A 23,113-nucleotide genomic window follows, 5' to 3' on the forward strand; every position below is an offset into this window, starting at 1 on the left:
TGAAAGTCTCGAGGTCCGAAATCCCCCTATGACTCAAATCCCCACCACAAATGAAGAATGGCCCCTTTCCTTTACTATGCAACAAACAGATTCTCTTGCATGTCTTAGTGGCATCAGCCAACACTACATTGTCGACTTATATTTAAGGTGGAAGAAGATACTGTGTGCTATGTTGCCTGTGGTGTCATTGGTTAAGTTGTTGGCAAACTTCATATTGCAGCTGTAAAGACATTCCTTTTATCTAGTAAAACTTAAGAGTATTGTGAATGTTTGCAGGTTAAGAAGGGGGGTCTGTCTATTTTTTTGTTGTTGCTGTTTAAGGCAGACGGGCTAACACTTTTGTTTTCTTAGTTCAACATGGAGCGTACAAATGTGGAAGAATTTTATGAGATTTACAAAGGTGTCGTTGCTGAATATATGGTAAGCATAAGTATGAGGATAATCTGTTTAAAAAATAAAATACGATTAAACGAGGAAGCGGTCACATCTTTCCTTTTTTAGGATTGTGATAAGATTTCTTTTAGGAACTTGGTATTGACCAGTTCTAGCTTGTTCTCAAATAAATTAACTCACTTGAAAATTGTGCTATCTATGTTGTAAGAAAAGAGAGTCTTTCGTGAAAATTGTTCAGCCAAGGAATTTGTAAAATACAACAGTGTGAATAACCCCCCCCCTCAGATAAGTTATTTTATTGCGGTAAAGTTATGAGAATGTGTCACATCTGTATCTTTCTTTGATTTGATATTGCAATAGTGACTTGGACCAGAATATATATTTATTATTTTGTTTACAGCGGGGCTGCTGTATTTGAACACCTTTCTAATGACTTTTTGAGCTATTCTTAAGTATATTGATCTGAATTTTGTGGATCTTCAGAAAATTTAGAAGTTTAAGATATGCTTTAATCCCAGTGGAAGTCTAAGACTCTCTATATTATTATGCCTTGTTGTACTGTCACATAAAACTTCCTAACTGCAGATAGAACAACGGCAATACAAGATGACAAGCTTGCATTTCTGTATCACCTTCTGTCAGAGGATTTTCGTTCATTTTACAAATAGTAATGAGTTTAGCTTCACTGCCATGCTATGTACTATGCAAATTATCCTTAATTTTTCAAAGGTTAAATTATTAAAAGTTTTCTACACAGTTACTAATATTACTCTTATAATAACATTTTTAATTTATTTTTTTTCCCCCTTTATGATTGTTTAGTCTAACTTACTTCAACAGGGTTTGTAGATTTGTCTTTAAATAAGTTAGGAGTACTGTTAGTTCACTCTCAGATTGGGGAATACTCTTAAAGTCTCCTCTGATGACACTGTTTTTGACAAGGACCAAAGGAAGATTGGACAGGCAGACTTGTAGGTACATGGCAAAATTCAAATATGGTAATATCTGACCAGTATTTCAGGGCCCGAAGAATCCCGTGGTACTGTGAAAGTCTCTGCTTTGAACCAAATTGGAAATTCTCTACCATCTTCTGCAGCTCTTTTGTACAATCTCTGACCCCCTAATAAGTTGCAAATTTTAGTTATATAATTTAATTGGAGAGTTACTTAGAAGGGAAAGTGACATTTAAACAGGGTAAGTCAATAAAGAAGATAGGTTTTAGATGGGATTTGAAGAACAGTGAGAATCTAGGGCTCTGTCCTGCAAGCCATATGTGCTGGATGCGCTCAGTTGAAATGAAATGAAATAAATATCTCCGTGCACTCAGGATATCTGTGAAACAGGAAAACGTGGGAAAGCTAATCATGATGGTAAAGGGATCCAGAGAAGGCACATATGGGAACAGGAGTAGATATTGTCAGTGCAGGCCAAATAGGAAGAAGTATGTTGCAAAATAGGATATTGGAGAAAGAATATGACCTCTTATATCTGTGACTCAGAACCGTCTGTTTTGATCTGAATTTTATTTATCATTCCAAAATAACTCAGCATAGAAAATAGTTGGCATCCAGAAATCCTTTTAAAAAACTGTACTCCTGTTTCTTCTCGTTACCCCTTGTCTGTCAGATAAAGGCTTGACATTGTATATAAAACACTTCTCTGTGAAAAGAGAAAACTGAACAATTGCCCAAAATTTTGGTGATCAGACAGTTTTTTGAATTACAATATTTATTCATGTTGTAGAGCGTGAAACTAGTCTGTACTCTTTTCATGTCCTCTCAGGAATACTTCTACCTACATTTCCTAGGATCAGGTTCATGATAGAGGCACTTGGCTAAAATTCTGTCCCGTTGACTTCAGATTGGGGAGATTAAGCACATGCTCTTGGTGTGGAATCCGTTATGAAGCTACCAGCTCTTTAGAACAATGCTGCTTGACTTGGAGTCTTTGTGTATTTTGTTTCCATCACAATTCATAAAAGGCAGAGGAGGACTTAACCCTTCTTTTCCTACTGCTTTTTTGCCCACTTTGTATGCTCTTGTTCTTTGCTATGGCTAATCCTTGACCTGCCCTGGCTGGTGGATGTGATTGCAGTACGTTGCTTGTCCTTCTCTGTCCTCCCTTATTTCTTGTGAATGTTTTCACCTTTCCCCTTTCCCCACTGGTTTTGATTCTTTTAATTGTCCTGATTTGTTTAAAGCTTGTGTGCCCAAATTTCTAGACAAGTATGCAATTATAAGGGCATGTTTTAAAAAAGGAAGTCAGACTAGAACATCAGAATAGGTTCTTTCTGCTTGTGAAACCTATACCTCTAATGAACAAACTGGCACTAATGCCCAGAGTTAATTTAAGCTTATGAAAACTAAGACGCATTTTCATCACCCACTCAGAACTCACGATGTCTCTTTACTCTCCAGGAGGCTCCAGGGAAACAGATGATTTTGGTGTAACTGAGATTCTGGTAACAGTACACCACAAATGTTGCCAGATCAAGGACCCTTTCCCTAACAGGTTGTGGCATAGGCCCGTTTCAGTTCTGTTCTGTTGGCTTGTGTGTTTCAGCTTCTGTAGTAATACGTGAGGAAAAGACAGTGAGAACCAAAAGCCCAAGAGACATTTTAATGACTTAAAGCCATCAAACGGGTGTATATTTGAAAACAAATATAGGCTGTGTACCGTGCTCCCTGTAGGGAACACTGCAAAGTACACTGCTGCCTGTGGAACTGGCTGAACATAGTGTGATTTTTCAGGCTTGTACCCAGCAAAATGTACTCCATTGGTTCAGTCTGGTCTGACAAGTTATGGGATACTTCTGTGAAATCCAGGTCCAGATCAATAAGGATGTACTCTCTAAAGACTTTAAAGTATTGTGGATGCTATTGCATGCTATTGAGTATGCTGTTGAAGCTGAATATCCAATTTACCTCAATTTCTGCCTTCTAAACTAAGTAGCAAAATGGAAAACATTTCTTTTGTTGTGAATACTAATGACATCTTTGTTTCATGTCTTTGCTTTCCTAAATACACCGATATTTCTTAATTGTTCCTGTCCTGTAAGTTTGGGTCTAGTTTTGGGGAGGAATGCAACTCTTGCTAATGCCCAAAGAAGCTCAGATTTGTTTCTCTCTTTTTTCTCTTCCAGGAGATGGTTACAGAGTTGTGTTCAGGCCCTTGCATAGCAATGGAGATTATACAACCCGAGCCTCTAAAAGTGTTCAGAGACTTCTGTGGTCCTTCTGACCCTGTAAGTACTTGCTTGAGTGATAAGGAATGCTAAAAAAGTTGATGTGCTGTCTATGTGAATTAAAATACCGCAGTGTGGTATGGCTGCCACGTACCTGCTGCATTCCTTGGAAACATGTAAGCATTACCTTTTTGTGGAGGTCAAATGCTAGTCTTAGTGAACCAATTTGCAAATCCTCTAGCAACTCTTCTGATTTTACCTAAACCAGATGATAAAATACTGTGATGGTATTTATGTGAAAGGAAAGCTATCTAGGCAAAAATCTCTTTTAAAGATTCATGAATATTCTAACATAAGGCTTCAGAGCCCTGGAACAAATAGTTATTGCTTGTGCATGCCAGTGTAAATCAAATGTTTGTCCACTGCAGTCTGGCATTCTCCTAGGATGAAACTGTAAAAGGAGAATTGGTTCCTTTGTTTTTTAGAAGGAAGTGAACAAAAAAGGGTATAAAAGTTCTCCTACCTGTTTGCTATGCTAATGCTTCTAGATTTTGTTTTTCATTTCTTGAGGTGACTAACTGGATATGCGTGATACTGTGTGCAGTTTGGAGACAAGCATAAGTGCTGTCTCAAAAAGTTTGCAGTTTTTTGTTAAACAATGAAAGCTGCTATACCACACAGGAGCCATGAGGTGAAATGTCAAGATGGAGGCAAGGAGGTCAGGGTTTGTATGTTTTTTTGATTATGATTTCATATTTTAGTTGCAGACTGAGTGGGTTACCAGTTTCCATGGAAAAAATTCACACAGATTAATATTTGAAGGGGAGAACAAGTTGTTCAGGATATATTTTTCTTCAGATCCAGAGTTTCCATTACAGAGAGCACAAGTTAAAGGCATTATCCAAACCTTTTTTTTCCCCTTCTGTTTGGTAACATTCAATGTTTCTCTGCTGGGTTAGCATCTTGTGAGCCGAGCATAACCTGTTTATCTGACTTAGTTTTAACTGCAGGATGATATATCAGTAGTGATGTGCACAATATGGTGGTTTCAGTTTTGTTTCAAATTCTATGTTTAAGGTTTCTGGTCTTTAAAACTTTCAAAGATGCAGTTGTTTTGTTTGGGCCTATTATATCGTTTTCATGTTTCTGCTTGTTTAATGCCTGATACGTTAAAATCAAAATATGCTTGCAAACATCACAGCTGCTTTAAGTTATGACAGACAAGTGTACCTATACAAGGGGAATTTATTTTCCCTTACTACATCACATGAAAAGCTCTGTCATAGCCATACAACATGTGTGTGACCGAAGGAACTGTTGATGAGCTGAGGAACTGAGGGATATATAAACTGATGGCTTCTCTGGGTAGCACAAGAAAACAGCAAAGGAGGGAACTAAATTCCTGTCTCTCAGATCTCTTGCTAGTGACCTACCTATGCTATTTGTGTTTCCCTTTTAATGGTTAACTGTGTGACTTGTGAAGTGAAAATGAGTACACACCTGCTTCTAGTGGAAGCAGGTGGCTGTAAGTTTTGGACACTGACTTCATAGCAGTTACACTAATGGTATGTTTGGAAGACAGGCAGCTGTGTTATATATTTCTGTCTACTGTTTTCTATAAGAATTGCAAATTAATTGATTCTTCAGGCACACAAAGCATATGTACAGTAGCTACAGCTGCTCTCAAGAGTGATCTCTGCCTGAAATTTATCTGTCTCTTCAGATAGCATTTGTAGCTGGTCCTTGAGGAGGAAGGGACTAAGGTATCTCAGTGGTCTTTTGTCATTCCCAACCGGAATCGTCAGAGAAGCTCACAACTGAACTTTGTGGTTACAATATCTATCTCAAATAGGGGTAGCAGAAACAGTAAGAGCAGTTCCATTATCTAGCAAGGTTATATACAGACCATGAAGATACCATGGACTTGATATTCTAGTGGTTGAAGTACATCTAAGTGTTGTGCAGATAGTGCATTATCATTGAGAGACCTGGATCTCTCTAACTTTTTCTCTAACTTTTTATAAACTTGTTTGTTTATATATGCTAGATCCTGATGTGTCTACAGCCTTTTTATAAACACAGGTGAAGAGCAAGTTTACTACAAAATGTACCTGATTGGGTCACTTTGGCTTTTGTTAGATAGTACCCTATTTGGCAAGTAGTCCCATTGAAATACCTGTGATTAGTCACAAAGCAAGGTACTGTTTGAAGTGAGTAAAGGTGTTGGAATTTGACATATATAATGAATCCCTCCCAATCACATGTGCTGTTAATTGTATCTTAGATACATAGCAAATGTAATAATTACTTTGTGGCAGGTCAGATATCTAAACTGGGTATAAATGTTAACAACCCTTTCAGTCTGGGTTTTTCAGGGAGGCAGTTGGGATACGTTTTAATAAAAGGCATCCAAAAAGAGGTGATACAGATTTTCCCAAATCAAAGCGAGATGTCATTTGGAAATAGGTCTGGTTTTGTCCAAGTCCCTTGATGTTTAGGGCTGAAGAAAGAATTAGAGTTGTTCCATTTTGAGGATTATACTTTAATAAGCTAGCAATTTCAGCAGTGTACAATGCTAAAAATGAAATGGAACTTTGTGCTATTTTCTGTACCTCAGTAATATTTTGTTAGTATTGCAGGTCAGGAAAACTCTCTGCCAAAAATATCCTTCATTATAAACCAGCTTATAAATACTTTATTAAACCTCTCATGTGGTAGTAGGGAAGACTACTAACCAACAACCTGTTTTGAGCTTTTGTAGTAGTGTACGAACAGCCTATCAAATCTGGAAAGCAAGCAGTGGGATAAAGATTCTTGTCTGTAAGGAGCTGTGCTGGACATGCTCACTCTCAAAATTACTGTGACCTGATTGAAGGGTTCAGTGTCAGAGATTGCAGGCTTGTGGAACATTTGTCCCCAGTGGATAGTATATGCACTAGGAGAAATGCTTTTCTGCAGATCTTGCTGCTGCTCGCATTCTTCTTGTACACTGGCACTTTTAGAAATGGAAAGCTCTTTCCACATCTACTATAATAAACAGGTATTTACGCTTTACTTATTGTTGCAGCACCCCTATAAAAGGCCAGCAGGCCATTCTGATGCCTATCTTGAAAATACTATTTCTTGACAATGTTAATAAGGACTGTTTAAAAAAGATCTCTGAATTCCACACAAGACTGTAGCTTTTCAAGGAGGGGAAGCACCCACAGCCTCTGCTATGCACCCAAAGCTAGGAAGTTTGAGATATTGAGATCCTGTGAGCAGCTGAGCACTTTTATTTGGATATTTAAGTTTCAAATAGAAATGGGATTTCTGAAATGACTTTGAGTTTCACTGATTTTCCATGGTGTGTCTGAATTATTTAAGCCCTTTTTCAAAATATACTATCAAATCTTGTTATGCAGGTTGTTAAATTATGGGAGTTTTTTGTGCTGGATGCTATTTCACTCTGTTTTTACTGGTGCAGTTCTGACATCAAGAGAAGAAAAAATTACACCTATGGCAAAGAGGTAACTGCTCTAGAAAGCTAGGAAGAGGAGTTAAAAAGTTAATTAAATCAGATTAATACAGAACACAAACCTTTTTAACTTTTGATACACACTACCACTTAGAAATAAGAGTTGCTAACTGCAAGCAAACTTCAGCGGGAAAGAAGCTGTTTCTTCTTCTTCATTGTAAAGAAATGAAAATGCTTGGAGGGGTAGGGGTAAATGCAGCACAGTGTGCACTATCAAGAAAGCTGTTTTGTTTAAGTGTGGTAAGAAAAAAAAAACCTGCAAACTCTTCTGCATTGATTTCACATTGTTTCACATGGATCAGGAAGAAAAGGCTATCACGGAAAACCTCAACTTCGGAACAGGGGGATGGTGGCCAGGGAATCCCATCACTGCTTGAGCTTGCTGGCATCAATGTTTCATTTGATTGGTGTTTGTGTATTTTTGGCCTTCAGAGCACTTGGAGGCCTTTTGTTATTACTTAGGTCTGAAGCTACAGCTTCATTTTTCACATCTTCTTCATGCAGCTTCTATGTTGAAATAGTTGCTGGTAACGTTTTTTCATGGAATTGTTGAGATGATTACTTAGTATTTGTAAGACACTTGTAAAATGCTGTAGAAATTAGATATATTGCTTTTATTTTTTTTATTTTTACCTTTCTTTTGAACTTTCTTCATACACAAATGAAAAGGTTGGTTATAACATGTGATTTCAGGAGTCCACATCAACTACATGCTCCTGGCTGTTTGCATAACTTTTAGTAGTCTTAAGAGCTTTTAGTTAGGATTGGCAGTACGCTAAAAGTGACCCAAGTACCTTCTGCTGTGAGATACTATTAAAGTGATAGGACATGCTGCAATATTTCTGCATCCAGTGGCCTGAAAAGGGATTTTCGTATACTTGCTTTAGGTCCTAACCTGTGTTCGTTTTACATTGGGGATTTGCAATTTTAAGGGTAACAGTGTATTAACAGTCTTTTGTACTTTTGCATCAACACCAGAGCTAAAAGGGGGATTAGGTGGTTTAAAACAAAGTGGTGAACTGAAAGAGCTGGAGCCTGCTTTAGCTTCATTCCTGACCTCACTGTGTGACCTTGGACAAAAACTTCAATATGTTTCTGCCTCAGTTATCACATCAGTTAAATATGGGTAACAGTATGAGCCAAAGAGCACTGTTGCTGTAAGATTTTTGTTTGTATAGACCTCCTGTGAATCTCTAGTACTGAAAAATATCTACATGTGAGGCCAAAAATGTTCATGTTCATTCCTAGAACTACATTAGCAGCATGACGTTTTCATATTACATCACATAAAAAATAGTTCAGTGGAAGATATAAAGAAATATAAAGACTATTTTTGAGCTCCCAAGTATTCATTTTCTGATAATACCTTCATAGCTGTTTCAATGTGGATTCTCCTTGTAGCCTAGTGAGGCTTGGTCAGAGTATTGACAGTGAAGTACATAATGTGTTTCAAGAGAAATAAGATTTATTAATCTAATTCTCTGATGAAGAAGATTTTCATATAATTGATTATCTGCTCAGATAGGCTGAGTCATGTGATAATAATAATAAAAATTTTCATTCAGCGCCAGACCATTATCAGCTAGAGTAGCAAACAGATCGATCGATACCAGTTACGATACCCTGCTGTCTAAGCCTGCAATGGGAAAAACATGATTAAATTGCTTAGATGTTATTTAGGGTCAGTCATCTGACTCTGTCCTTTCAGTTTTTAATTTCCACATCAGCCTCTGCAGGTCTAATGAAAATGTGTTCTAGACAGTGCTAAGGCCTCTTAGTTGGGGGACATGGCAATTTTTGACTGAGTAAGTGTCTGTGGAGGGAGATTCTTCCCTCTAGTGCAGCCCCCTTTTGCTGAGCTGATACTGCTGGTTCATAAAGCCCAAAGTCTCAGTGGGTTCAGGACTTCTCCTACCTTGTTCTGTGTCACCTGTCTGTGCATGGGCAGGGGCCTTATTCAGACTAGATCTGGAAGAAAGGAAGTGTTAAGACACCTGTGATCTAATGACCCACAGCTGTAATGTGACTGTAACCATGAGTTGCCACCACCGCTTTAGACTGTCAATATGTTGGTGTGTGGTTTGAAATTTACCTCCAAAAGTGTTATAGCTTGTTGTCAGAGACAAGCCTGTGTCTGTGTGGACACTCACTCACACCTGTGGCAGTGAGTTGCTTTCCCTGGTTTAAAACTGATGGAGTCTGCACTGGCTGCACCAGAAACAAGACTGATACATAGATGTCATATTTGTTCTTCCTGTCAAAGACGTGTGTAGCTCTGGGATGAATTCAGTGTTCATAATAAGTTCTCCTGATGTGTTTCTCTTGCTTCTGAATGGGTATTGCAGAGGTCTGCCAACCCCTGACACGCTCTCCCTGCTGCCCTGTTTGCTTTAATCGTGTGTGTGTATGTGCTTTGTAGTGGCGTGTATGCATGATCTGGTTACAGTTTTGAGGTGACCTGCTTAAAGCTCTGTTTCTTGCATACTGCCTTCTCCAAGCCACCCTTTGCAGGCAACGGGAAGTCCTTTGATAGGAAGAGGGACTTCAACCTCACTGAAATACGTCTTTGTGGGAAGATTAGAACAAAAATCAGAGCACTAGTAGTGGTGGAGGAGCCTTTTGCTTGCAAGTGGCTTGTTTTAAATGTGGCTTGTTATTGCCTGAAGGTTGCTGTCATATGATGGCTGTTCAGTGTCATGTGGAAGTGGAGTTTGTGGGCTCACTTTGATTTTTGATGGGTAGGTGCATATCTGTTGAAAATTGCTGTTATTAGTGGTGACTGGCAGTCTCCGTCGGAAGACTAAATACTGACAGAGCCCTCAAGACCGAACTCTGCTTTAAATCCAATGTGATTGAGGCATGTTGGCAAGGTTGCAGGTTTTTTTCAGGCTTTTATTTGCCACTCCTTGTCTGAGGCTCCAGAGCTACCAGACTTGAACGTGTCAGCAGTGCTACATTTTCTGCCTAAATAAATCCTGGATGGGAGGTAACTGGACTTAGATTCAGTGGTCACAAATTACAGTCATTTGGTAAAGTAGATAATCAAAGATATTGCATTGTCTGATATCAAGCCCAGTACTGCCACAGAGGCATGATGCTGGAGGAATCTGCTGCTTTCATCCTCTGGAGAGAAGGTGCTGGGAACTTCTGGGAGAGGACTGAAACTGGAGTACATTTGCATCTTGTTTCCGGTTGCTGCAATATTGTTTTTTTTTTTCTCAGTTGGCTACCAAAGCCCCTCTAGCCTATGTAGGCGTTTTTTGTAGTTTCCTCTGCTACCTGTCACTGTGATATTTTAGTATCCCCTGATGACAAGGTACCTTCTTAACTGCAATTTCTGGACATTTTCAGGAAGTTACCAACATTTTGTCAAAAATCCTGTGCCCAGAAAGTAGCATCAATGCCCTCCCAGAAAGTAGCATCAACTTCAGAAGCCTCAGGGCTCCCATCTGTGTTCTCGTCTTTCCCTTATGTCGGGCTGTCTCTGGCTTTGAACTAGTTCTTCCTGGGCTCCTCATGCCTGGTTCCAGGCTGGAATAGCTCGCCCTATTTTAGCAAGAGGAGAGAAGCTGAACGTGAGCCCAAAGACTGAAGGAAAGCAAGGATGTGCCACAAGGCATTAACAGCACTGGTTACTGATCTTCCTTGACTTGCTGTGCTGCCAGAGACCTCTTAGCTACTCCCCAGAATGGATAACGTGCCAGGGTATCCCGGAGCTGGGTGTTTAGGCCTTTCCCTGCAAAGCATCATGGGGATAGCCTTTTTTGTAAGGGTTTAAGCCGCACTTAGAATATTTACTTTTTAAGAAAACTCAATTTCTTGGTTAAGGACTTGTACCATTCATCTCTGCAGACACATTAAGACATTTAGGCTAATCTGAAATCACAAAGACAAATTCTATCTATAAGTAGGTGTGAAAGAAACCTGAAAGACTGGCTTAGGGATCATAAAGGCTCCCTTTGCACTCAGACTGAGTGCATCCCAAAGTAGTAGGTGGGTGTTATTAAAAAAGTGGTATTTTAAGCATCTGTGATGAACACAAGATTCTTCTAAATGCTGTGAGTTACATAAATTTGCCTATTCAGCCTTGAGGAGGTGGGGTTTTTTTTTTCAGATTGCGCGGGGTTTTGGTTATAACTGTCCATCTACAGGTCTTGTTTTGCAAAATGAATGCTTCCATATCCTGTTTGTATTGCATCTTCCTGTTTAGATGCTCTCCAAGCTTTGAATATATGCCATGTTTTAGACGGTGGTGTTACAGTTTTAGTATCTCGTGGAGATGGATCATATTTTATTTAAAAGGTGACTGCACAAAGCTTTAAAAATGCTTCCTTGCCTAGTTCTTTTAGCATTTGCTTGTTTGTTTTTTAAATAGTGCTAGCCAATACATTTCAAAATACCATATCTTTATTGTAACTCTGCTTGCATATCTTAGATGTATTAAGGAGAAAAGTTTTGTTTCTCACTACGGTAGAAAAAGAGGTAGGCTTCTAACATACCAGGTGATCATGTGATACCAGCCTGGTGTAGACAAAAGCACAATGTAATTTTACACTGGTAGGCTGATCAAAGGTAGTCTGCAGGGTTCTCTCTAGGGCTTGTTTCTCTCAGCTACACTGGATTAAAATGCAATTTACCTTGCCAATGGGAAGGGTTTAACACTTTTTAAAAATCAAAGTATTCTTCCCCCTTGTGAAAATACAGTCTTTGTCAGTAAGACACAGAGCTGGTCATCAGAATTTCTAGGTTATAGTCTCCTGCGATCGCAGGAAGTCTACCTTCCTCGGTGATTCCCTTTCTATTTTGTTCCACACACACCCCCACCCCCCTTTCTCCTTTGTACTGTTCTATTATGGTTCTGTTGTAGCTGCTGAGGTTTCTTAGAATAGATTCAATAGTATATTCAGTCCATAAAGGCACAAGGCAAGAGCCTTTTCGAGAACATGATGGTTCTGGGTTAATTTCAGTCTCTATGTGGTTGTTTTCTTTGCTTCCCTTGTGTTCTGTTTGGTTACAGCAGACAGCAAATTGCTCTTTTACATTGGACAGTGATGTTTTTGAATATATAAAAGTTAATCCCTTAAAAGAAGCATTCAAGCAAAAAACAAATTCTCTATAACCTCAGTCCTTCCTTGGAAAAAGGGAGCAGTGTTTCCAGAAGATATGGGAAGTGCTGAGGTCACTCTGTCTGGGAAAGAAAATGATACTGTTACTGCACTAAACAACCTTTTCTCCTTCTCCAGTTTCTTAGCATCCTGGTCACAGTGACCTTGTGTGTTTGCAGAATCTTTGATTTGAATAGATTAAAAGCATTTGCTTACACGCCTGACTCAGGCTTTTGTTGACTATAGATAGCTTTGTCCTTCACTTGAATTCTTCCTGACTTCTGGTGGGAACATAGTAGTTTTGTAGTGCTGTTACGTATACTTCAAGTTATGAAGTAATATGAGTGATATCTCCAGTAAAAAACTATTAAGAAAATAATAAGCCAAGGTAGAACTTGGTAGAAGAATCTGCAAGGGCTTTTTCTAGAGCACTATAGAAGGCAGTTAGCAAGTCAGCACATAAAGGTGCTTGTTGAAAATGTGCTATAGAGGGAGTTATAAACGTGTAGAAAAAGGGCAGTAGAGCACTTACTTTTCCTTATAACCATGATGATGTTGTGATCTTGAGTATCCTGAAGTTGACCGTAGCTGTCCCAAAAGGTTTCATGTCTTTCAGTCGGCAGCTTATGAGTAATCAATTCTTGGATGTGTGTGACTTTTTCCCTTTTTTAAGATCCCTTGGAATAAACAGGTGAGGAGGATGATCAGACATATCAAACTCTTATCCCAGAGGACTGCTTATTCAGCCTCTGCTTGGTTAATAAATTGGTGGCAGAGCTAATAATAACCAAACAGAAAAGGAGCTGCAGATCACAGTCTATCTTATGTACTCTTCATGATAAATTGGCACACAAAAGAGAGTGATCTGAGGGGAACTGATCACTGCTGGAAGGAGATCTATCAGTTTCTCAAGTGGGTTTCCCCTAAGAGGGATCACTTGGCTTTCTAGGTGGCGTAGGTGGTATCCTTGTACTGTACGTTGCAACAGGGTGAAATTCCCTAGGTGCTTTGCATGCCATTGTAGTAATGCAAGAAGTACATGCTGCGGCCAGAGTGTATCTGCAGTTATTTTCTGCTTGAGCCACATTATTGAAGGCTTCAAAGTGGGTGAAAACAAATACCGTGCCCTAGGCCTTCCCTTCTGTAACAAAAAGAAGTAGGTAGTCTGGTTTTGCATTTCTGATAATTATGGGTATTATTATTATTATTTTAAATCCTCCTCTCTGCAGTTGCTGACAGCCATGAGAACAGCTGCAGAAATAATTTTCATTCTGTACCATTGGTCTCATTGTCTGTGGACACTGTTAACTAAACAAAAGCATTTTAAAAACTGGATATAAAATTATTGATTCAAATGCTGAGAACCTGCTGAATAATTTGGTGTGCTGCTTGCTGGTCTGTTTGGTTTAGGCTGACATTCTCTGTTCTACTGCAGGGCCACCTGAGCAGAATTTTTAGCACTTCTTTCACTTACAGTGTGTTAGACTGAATTCAGTGTGCACATGGGACTTCCCTTGGATACTCCTACTAAGAAGTTTTCCCTTTCTCTGCGTCCGTTGACTTCCCAGATCAAGGGACTAGAATGAGGTCAGGGTGGAAGATGGGCAAGCAGCAGTTCTTCATGTTCCCATGGCAGCTTTCAGGTTCCCATAGGTGACCAGGCATGGCCTGAGTTTTGCAGACTGTGGCTTATCATCAGAGTGCTAGACAGGAATTAAAGCAGTATTAAATCAGGGAGAGACAACAGTTGAGGAGCTGGTCTGGAATTCAAAAGGTCTGAGCTAAAAGTTAGAGATTGAACTTGTGATCCTTGTGAAATGTGTATTTCTTTGTGCCCATGGGAAATTACTGTCTCCCTGTCTTGGTTTTTCACTCCAAAAAATGGGGTCTGTTCTGCTCCTGTTTTCTGGTCTTTGTGTCTCTTCATGCAGTTTTCCAGGCCAGGAACTGTCTATTAGTGTGTGTAGGAACACTGACTACTACAGCTAGTCATGAACATAGCAGGGGCTTTTAAAACCAGTTGTAACACAAATATTTACGAGCGATTCCTTCCATCAGAACAGGGTTGTTCACAACTGCGTGGGAAGAGGTGGCAGCACTGCTGCCTCCAAGGAGAAGCTTGCTGTTGGATTGGAGAGGCTTGAGGGCACAGAGTTGGAAAGGAAAGCTCTCTCCTGTGCTAAGCCCTGAATGAGAAGCATCTCTGGGGTTTGCAGCAGACTTGTAAGTTTTGTCTTCCAGTCCATCTGCGTCTTCTGTTGAAGTGGATGGTCCAAAGTTGGTTCAGCTAGGGAAGTCTCAGTAGAATTTTGAAGCAGTTTTTTCTGCTTTGCGAAGTGTAAAGCTCGGATATCTGGACTGCTTTTGCAAATGTAAAATTCCATCTCGAAAATTTCAGTGGAAAAGATAATTCATAATTATTCTTGTTCTTACAGGGAAAACTCAGCCAAGATATCTGCAGACTAAAAATAATGTCCTGCAACTTTATCTGGAGGCTCTCCAGATATTTTGCTAACATGAATTAATGAAATCCCAAAATATCCCTTGCAGCCCAGTATTTTTTTTTATCCTTGTTTTACAGGTGTATTAATAAATGGATGAAATTCTGGATGCCTTGAAAGCACTGGAAAAGCATCAGTAGGACCAGTATTTCACCTTAAAGCTTAAAGTAAACCAATTAATAATCAAATTTACAGTTATACTGTGTTTTCTGATGTCTTGTGGGTTTAGTTGCTTTTCAGTTGTTAAATGCTTCCTTTTTCCAACTTGTCAAGTAATGTAAATATCCCTTATTGCACCCAGATAATACAACAAGATAGCTAGATATTTTATTCTTATTCCTATTTTGTGACCAACTTACATTTGGTATATCAGTTATCCTCAAGACTTCACCATCCAATCTAGTTTACACTTAACTTAAACAGTCTGCTTGCTCTTACCTAAATTCAGCCCATTGGCAATGGTAGATAGGCACACAAATATGACAGTAAATAAGTTTCTGAGCAGGGCAGTTATCATTAGAATTGCTTAAGCATCAACCAGAAGTGCCAAGACCAGTGAAAATGCTATCTCAGGCTGGCAAATGTGCCATGTTTGCTGCCCACAGCAGAGAATCTGCGGAGTTGGTGCAGCACCTTTGGGCTGCCAGAGAGGAGTGGTAGGGAACGTGTGGGAGTGAAGCAGAGAGAATCCAAGTGTCTCAGGGGATGGAGGCTGAGGAGGAGACAGTGTAACAACTTCTACAGACTTGTGAGGTTCCGAAAAACTGCCAACACTGGAGTATGGAAGGTAATTTTAGGTCCGTTAACAAAACTTCCAAAAGATACAGGGCTTCAGACTGGTAGTTCAGAGGTAGGCTGACTTTAAAATAAACAGAAAAGCAGATGGATTTTTTTTTTTTTTTTTTTTTTTTTTTTCAGACCAGAGTAGGCTTTTGTAACAAAACAAACTATGGTTTGGTTATTTGCTGCTACTGTTGCAAAAAAAATATTTGATTTGGAAGGTGGTGAGCCTCAGATGGACTTTTTACAGCCTTGCAACTGAAAATTTGGCTGCTGTTGCCTGGATCAGATCATTTAATTTACTGACCAAACCTTTACAACCACACTGTTTCAAGTACATAACTATATGCACACAGACTTGGCTCAGTTGAAGATACAAGAAACTTGTCAGGATGGCCAGTAAGTGATTGGAGGCATAAATATTTTGCCATCAGTCAGGAGAAGACAACCTGAATGTCTAGGTCAAATGCACAGTGCTCAGGGGATAGAAGATTAGACTAAATATTATAAAGACTTTCAATGCAACCTTTCTAGATTCTTGAGAACCTGTGTATCAGTTTGTTTTGTGATAAAGATTAAAAGATGAGGGGTGCTTACTGTGGGTGTGTTTGGAGGAGGTCGTTTTGGTTTGATTATTTTTTTGCGATATGTGGTAAGTACAAAAGTCTTTCTGATAATACTGACTTCCTTGGAATTGTGCGTAAGGCCGTTGGTACTGACTCCATATTTGTACATGATGTTGCTGCAGCTCATGTGGAACGCAAAGAAAGAAAATGTGTCACTCTGTCAATGAGAGACTTCTGTCCTGGATTGGTTTGTGAAATGTAAGCTGAAGGAAACCTATAGCATTCTCTTTAACATTGACCTGGTTTTGTATTTAGAAACTTTGTGAAGTACCTTTCAACAGGCAGGCCCCAGGTTTCAGGGCAAAATGTGCTCTTCCCCAGTTAAAGATTTTACAGTGGCAACAGCACTATCTTATGTAGATTTTTCTCTCTGTAATATACACAGAAGGCTTAGCACTGCGTTTAGGGATGATTAAATGGACCTCGAATTGATGCAGGAGTAGGAAATTGTTGTGTTCTGCAGCAGCTGATGTTAAGTGCAAGGTGGCTCATCGCATGAAACTGGGGAACATGAACCAGGTCAGAGCAGAGGTAAGTAGTAGGGAAGCACACACATCAAAATTGGGTGGCTAGAGTTTGGACGGAGTATGGGCTGCAAAGAAAACACGCAAAGCAAGCTGAGGCAAGCTAACCCTTGTGGTATCATGCCCGAGGTCATCTGTGACCACAGATTTCATTTTGACAGTTAAGCCTTTGTCTTTGGATGGATATGTCAGACTGATCAGCTGAGATTGTTCCCACAGTAACAATAATGTTAAGGTGTTTCTTAGCTTGAATAAGCATTACAGGAGATGCTTGTCTGGTATTGTATTCTGCATTACAGAGACTGTGCTGCTTTTATCATTTTACCTCTTGCTGATGGTTTGTGTAGGAATGAGTATTTTGTACAGTTCCCTGCTGCAGCCAACGGTGTGTGATATGACTAGTGCTAAAATCACCTGAAAATAAAAGCCAACTGAAGAGCTGTGATGATGGGAAGAGAAGAGAGAGGCACTTACCTACCTAGCTTACAGAGCTGTTGTACTGCAAAAGAGTCTTTTTTTTTTTCCTGAAAGGGCTTATCACTCTCTGCTGACTACAGAGGAAACTCAGGTGCCTCGCTTGGACGAGGCAATCAGCTTTCCGATGGCTAAAGTTCAGCCAGACAAATTCCACGGTGAGTGGTGGAATTTAGATTATTTTGTTTGTTCGCAGTTAATGTGTGTTCTGTTCTCTTGACAAGGGCGTAGCTGGTCCTTAAAAGGAGAAAGGCACTTGCTTGTTTGCCTGAGGCCTGGCTACCGCCTTCTGGATCAGTTGGCACCCTCAAAGGGAAAGGGGGACCATCTCTTTCATGACAGCAGTGGAGCATGGAGAACTGCAGAAGAAAAAAGCTTCATGAGTGCAGGGTGGGGAAAGCAGAGGTGGGGAGACCAAGTCAACAAAGCCTTCAGAAAGAGTGATAAATGAGGAATGCCAAGAAGAGCAAGGAGCAGACACGCAGTCAGGGCTCGGATAGAGAAGGTGTTTTACTGGGAGCTTAGAGGGGACAGTGCAGAGTTTGTTGCAGCCCAAGAAGTCTTCTGAATGCTGCTGGCCTGAAAGCAAACCTAAAAGAATGAACCTGCCCTGGGAACACACTGTGGGTAGGAGAGTGTTTGATCACTAACTCCCTTATTTTTATTCTGCTTCACTCAAAAGGACCAGTAACGAATTTTCAAAGTTCCTTTGTTCTAGTTCATGTTCAAGTAGAACAAAGTTTTAGGCTGTAAAACTTCCTTTGTGTGTTTTTGGTCCATCCAGAGTTTGTGCTGTTTCCAACTGAGGAGGGAGGGAATGGTTGCTGCACAGAATCTGTGGTCGCTTCTTTGGCTTTTCCTTGAATGCCATTTAAACAACAACAAAGCATGCAGAAATGTTTAAGAGCGGTGGCCTTTCGGCCTTTCTAGATACCCGATTAAGTATTCAGGGCAGATGCTTTAAAAAACCTGGCCAAATTTTCTTGAAATCTGTAGTTTTGACTGGAATACATGTTACTGTTCTACATAACTTCCCATCCAGCCCATGAAAAAACAGCCATTTGAAGGAAAAGCAGTTAATGGGCTTTGCTCGTGAGTATGTTTATGATTTTTCAGTCTGATTTTGATGTATTACCAGCATTGGTGACATTTTTGTTTCCCTTCATTTGTATAGAAATAGATTTTAGAATGGGCTAGGTACTTCATACAGGCAGCGTTGCACTGGGCACAGTTACACGATAGAGAGAAACGTGAAATATATGCATCTCTGTCTTGTGTAGGACAAGGATCTTCAAAGGGCTAGCTGTAGAGCAAAGCCCAGCCTGTCAGGTGTGATCAAATAGCCTGCTGAATAAGACCAAAGAGGGTGAAGCCTTTTGGTACAGCAACCCTGGTTTGTTTTGCCGCAGACAGTGTATTCTTTATGTGAGGTGTGAGTTTGTGGCGTCCCTATTTACACACGCACGTGAAGTTCGCGCGCACACATTACTCTCCTCTCATGCATATGGTAGAGCTGTAGCTGCTCTTAACTCCTCCATCATCCCACTCTCAACTCCTTTCAAAAAGTTTTTGAAAACCAGTACACAAAACACATGCTCCAGAAACTAGACTCAGCAGAAAGCTTAAGAAAAAGAGGTTTAAAATGGGATGGAGGGGTGTGGGGGAACCAACCCAAACCCCACTCTTATATTTGTATCTCCCTGTTGTTGCAGATGAGGCCCTATAAATAAAACGCTTGGCAAGCTTCCTGTCGTGGAGCAGAAGAGTGTATATTAATACGTGCTGTGAGGAGTAAGTTCTGTAAGGAACTCTCTTCTTCCTTCCCAAGATTTTCAGCCATAAAAACACAAGAACACCTATATATGATCCATACAGCTCTTAATATCTCCATCATTTGCAGAGGCCTTGTTCCCTGAGGGTTCCTCAGTGGTATAGTAAGAAAGCGACGGAATAGTAAAACTTCGAAATTGACAATTATTCTCCCTTTTTGGCTATGTAAATATAAGCAGAGACTGCTTTACCTTTTGTCCTGTTTGTTAACTGATGGCAAGAAAAGCTTATTTAGATTCTTATTCATCAGGTGCTAACGATGTAAAGTGCTGGAGGACCTACCTTTGTGTACTTCTGATCTAGTGCAATCCCAGGCAGAACAGAATGAGTCCCTTTTTGTGCAAGATGGCTGGTGAGTTTCAGGAAGGCAGGAGGCTGCGTAGCAACCTGTGTTGAAAAATTGAAGGAAGAACAGGAGATTGCGTACTGCAACAGTAGGAGCTTTTGCCAACGTTAGTGAGAGAGAGTGAGTCCAAGGAAAGAAACATGAGGTCTTCTGTTATGAAGTTGTGAAGTAGAAATGAGAGCTTCAGACAAATGATAAGTCAGGAGGCCATAGCTGCTTTTAAAGAAAGAAGAAAGGAAAGGAAAAAAAAAAAAGGAAAGAAAAGTGGGTTTGGTGAGGAAGAGGGGTCAAGGGAGAACTTGGGAAAGTTTCATAAGAAGCAGCATTTTTGGACGGAAAAAAAGCATTTGGAGGACGGAACAGTTTGAGCAAAAGAGTTTGATGGATAGGAAATAAACAGAATATGAAATACCAAGCCTCAGCTTTTTAGATCTGAGGTGTTTCTTGATAAAGTGTTTCCAAAGGTTTCATAGCCACAGTAATTTTTTCTAACATGCCCAAACTTTCCTTAAAATAATCGAAAGCCTAGTGCTATTGCCAGCTTCCTGACAGCTAGTTGTTACTGGAATCAACAGTTGTTTCAAGGACGGCTTGATTAAAGTGTCACACAGCTATAGTTAACTGGCGTGAGACTTTTGTTTCTCCAGCAGACTTTCTTATCACAAGCCTTTAATGAGGACCATGTAGAAGAGGGTTTTATTTTCCTCCTTGGGGCTTTTTTTTTTTTTAAAGTGAAACTCTTGAACTTTCCTCTGAAGCAAAATTTGTTTGATGTTGAGTGTATCTTATTCAAATATCCTTGACATCCGTATCCAAAGGTCCTGTATAACCTGTGACGTACACACAGTAACAATGGGGAACTGAAACTTCTCGTCGTAGCATGTTTTGAGTTAAGACACACTCCAAGCATTAAAGCAGTTTAATTGTGTTCCAGGTGAGTAACAGATTACCACAGGTAACAGATCTAGGTTACTAGGTAACAGATCACCGTAATTGTTAATTGTTATTACAGGAAAATATCTAGGACTTACTGGGCTAAGAGAAGATCTTGCCCTTAAAGTCCAATTGTCTTAGTTTAGTAATGAGACACGACAAGTGGGTGAAGCTGGAAAGTGGCTAAAGAGTGTTGTCAGATAATGCTCTTGTGAAGTCTTTTGGGACTAGCTTAAAACATTCACTGCCATCCCAGAAGACAGTGTGCATCATGCGAGTGGTTCTCGTCTGTACCTGTGCAAAGTTTTCCAGGTCGGCCAAGAGGCACTACTGAAGTCACTTTGAACCCATTTGACACTGAAAGTTAAGAAATGCTTGGACGATCCAGTCTGGTGACTCGGCTGTGGGGGTAGTAACCTCCGGGTGTGACACCGAAACAAACATCTGGGAGTGGCACAGTAAAACTGCACTGGCCACTTCCAAAGTGATTACACCCTAATGTACCCAGTGCCTTTTCAGAAAGGGGCTGATGTAGGCTCTGTTGGCAAGGAAGAATGCTTTTTTTTGTTCAATAGCTGCAGTGTGAGCTTGTCATCGGCCTGTCCCCTCACAGGCAGCAGTGCTCAGGAGGCACTCCTGGAAGAATGTCCGAAGGGTTTTAAGGAGGGAAAACCAGGTTAATGCCATCACCACTGAATTTTAAAAGGAGGCACACTGTGCATGAGGTCGGCTTGGACAAGAGCTCCAGGGTGTTGGGAAGAGAGGCCAACAAGGTGTAGCACAGTTGGCATAGGAAAGGGGTTACAGGACAACACTGCAAGGTGATAGTGCAGAGAAGTACAGCAGGAAGGCATTATGCCTTGAAAGAAAGAGCATGGTGGAGGGGAGAGCAATGAACGCAGTCCTCTGTGGTGTAAAATGGGAGATATACCATAGTAGAGAGGTAGGGGAGGAATGTTGTCTTAGGACCTGAGTGGTATCTGCTGTAGTAAGAGAAACACTCTAAGAGGCCAAGCATGCATTTGGCATTGTAGATGAGGAAGAGTATTAAAATGTCAACTTCAAAGAACAGAGAAAGATGTAGAGAGAGTCTGGACTGATCCTCAGAGGGGATCCGATGTTGGCACTAGTCACGGTGTCAGAGAAGCACCGCAGAGGAGAAGACCAAGAGGGCTTCACAAATATCAGCTTCTGAGGCAAATAGTTCAGTGTTAGGGGAGGCAATCTGCAAGGTAGTGTGCTTGTGTCTGCTCACTAAGGACAGCACATTCTGTGTTTGAGAGCTGCAAAGGTGTTAACATGAGCTAATTGTATTAATAGAAGTGCCAGGAAGGTGTATGTGTAATATGAAGGGTCCTGCATTTCACCTGATGTGGCTTGATTGGCCCGATTTCAGTTAGTTTTCACAATCTTGGTCATGATTTTTCAGCAGGGGTGTGTGTGTGCAAGCTGGAATTTCCCTCTTTATTTTCTTTTATAGTGTACCACACATATATTAATAGCACAATAATGTTTTACTTTATAAGATTCTATTGGGTCCACGATATAAAGGAACAGAGTGGTTCACAAAGGTCCTCTGGTTTTCTTGTGTTCAATAGGAAATAGCCCGTCATCTCCGACCTGGAACTCTGCGTGCTGTCTTTGGGAAGAACAAGATTCAGAATGCTGTCCACTGCACAGACCTACCTGAAGATGGACTTTTGGAGGTAAGACCTGCTAGACAAACATGTGCTTTTATATCAAATGAAGTTTTAAAGTGAAAAGCTATAGTTGACACTGTTTTAAGATGTTGAAGTGTCTTATATGTGGGTTAGCTGTGTTGGAGACCAGCAATCAACTAGAAACAAAAGCAAAGAGTTTATTAAGGGCATTTAACTCGGTTAATTCTGATACTGTACAAAATTCATCCATGCAGTTTTCTTGAGTGAATATAGTACAATGACGTATTTAATGAAATGAAAGTCAAAAGTCTTCTCTTTGGCTGAATGTGTCCTTGGGACTGGATATCAGCACCTAACAGTACTTCTGCAGGGACACTCTCTTAGCCCTTTCTTGCATGACCACTATGACTCCTGATCTGGATTGTCTCTACAGTGAGCTTGTGTGGGGCTTGGAATATTACAGGCACTAGGGATTCAAATTCTCCAGATAGGGTCCAGGTTTATTTGTAGACAATCATAATTACACACATCAGTTGGTATTTCCTGTGTTTTATATTAACTTACTAATTATTATCTGATTTTGGCTTTGTATGTTTTCTTTAAAGTCCAATAAAATGGGAAAATGTTAAATTAAGGGAGTTTATAAAGACAGAAGTACTCACTATGAAAACCAGAGCAAGCTCACTCACTTAATTCCATGCCTCAGAACTAAGGTCTGTACAAGGGGGTTGAAGTGGTGTGGAAGCGTATCTTGGATGGATCTCTGCATCAATGCAGATATTTTTCCAGCACATGCATAGCTTCTGTTTTACTGTCTACATGTATTTGTGAGTGTTTTGCTGTCAGACTGTAGCAGAACGATGTTGCAACAAGAGTTTTCCTAGCTTGGATAATTTTACACTGCCAAAATGGTGTTTTCAGAGAGGGAAGAGGAATAGCTAACTGCAACACCATCCCCCTTCATGAAATAAAATCAGATCTGTGAGTTAAAGTGCTGTTTGCCAGGAAATTGCATCTAGTTTAAGGAATAGACTAGTGAAATTCAACACTGAGAATGGCAGCCAGTATCAACAAAGTTGCAGCTTTTTAAACCGTTTCCAAGCTGTCACTGAAAGTTGACAACTTCTAGTTTCTGCCCAAAGGGACTGCATTTAAACAAGGAAACAGATATTTGTCACCACATGCCTAAAATCCCTCAGTCATGGCTTTTAAATGAATCATAGAATCATTAAGGTTGGA

General features: G+C 40.2%; 1 protein-coding gene across 1 annotated transcript in view; it reads left to right on the forward strand.

Moving 5' to 3' along the window:
* NME7 (NME/NM23 family member 7) overlaps nucleotides 1–21,919 on the forward strand; it is a gene marked incomplete at both ends in the record, with an annotated part of 54,530 nt that extends 32,611 nt beyond the window's left edge. Inside the window, 3 exons of the mRNA XM_009573092.1 lie at nucleotides 352–420; nucleotides 3,536–3,637; nucleotides 21,812–21,919. Coding sequence (XP_009571387.1) covers nucleotides 352–420; nucleotides 3,536–3,637; nucleotides 21,812–21,919 — 279 coding nt within the window. The remainder of the gene's footprint in view (nucleotides 1–351; nucleotides 421–3,535; nucleotides 3,638–21,811) is intronic.
* Between the last annotated feature and the right edge of the window lie 1,194 nt (nucleotides 21,920–23,113).

Source organism: Fulmarus glacialis, unplaced genomic scaffold, assembly GCF_000690835.1.
Source record: "Fulmarus glacialis isolate BGI_N327 unplaced genomic scaffold, ASM69083v1 scaffold30792, whole genome shotgun sequence".
Taxonomy (NCBI): Eukaryota; Metazoa; Chordata; class Aves; order Procellariiformes; family Procellariidae; genus Fulmarus; species Fulmarus glacialis.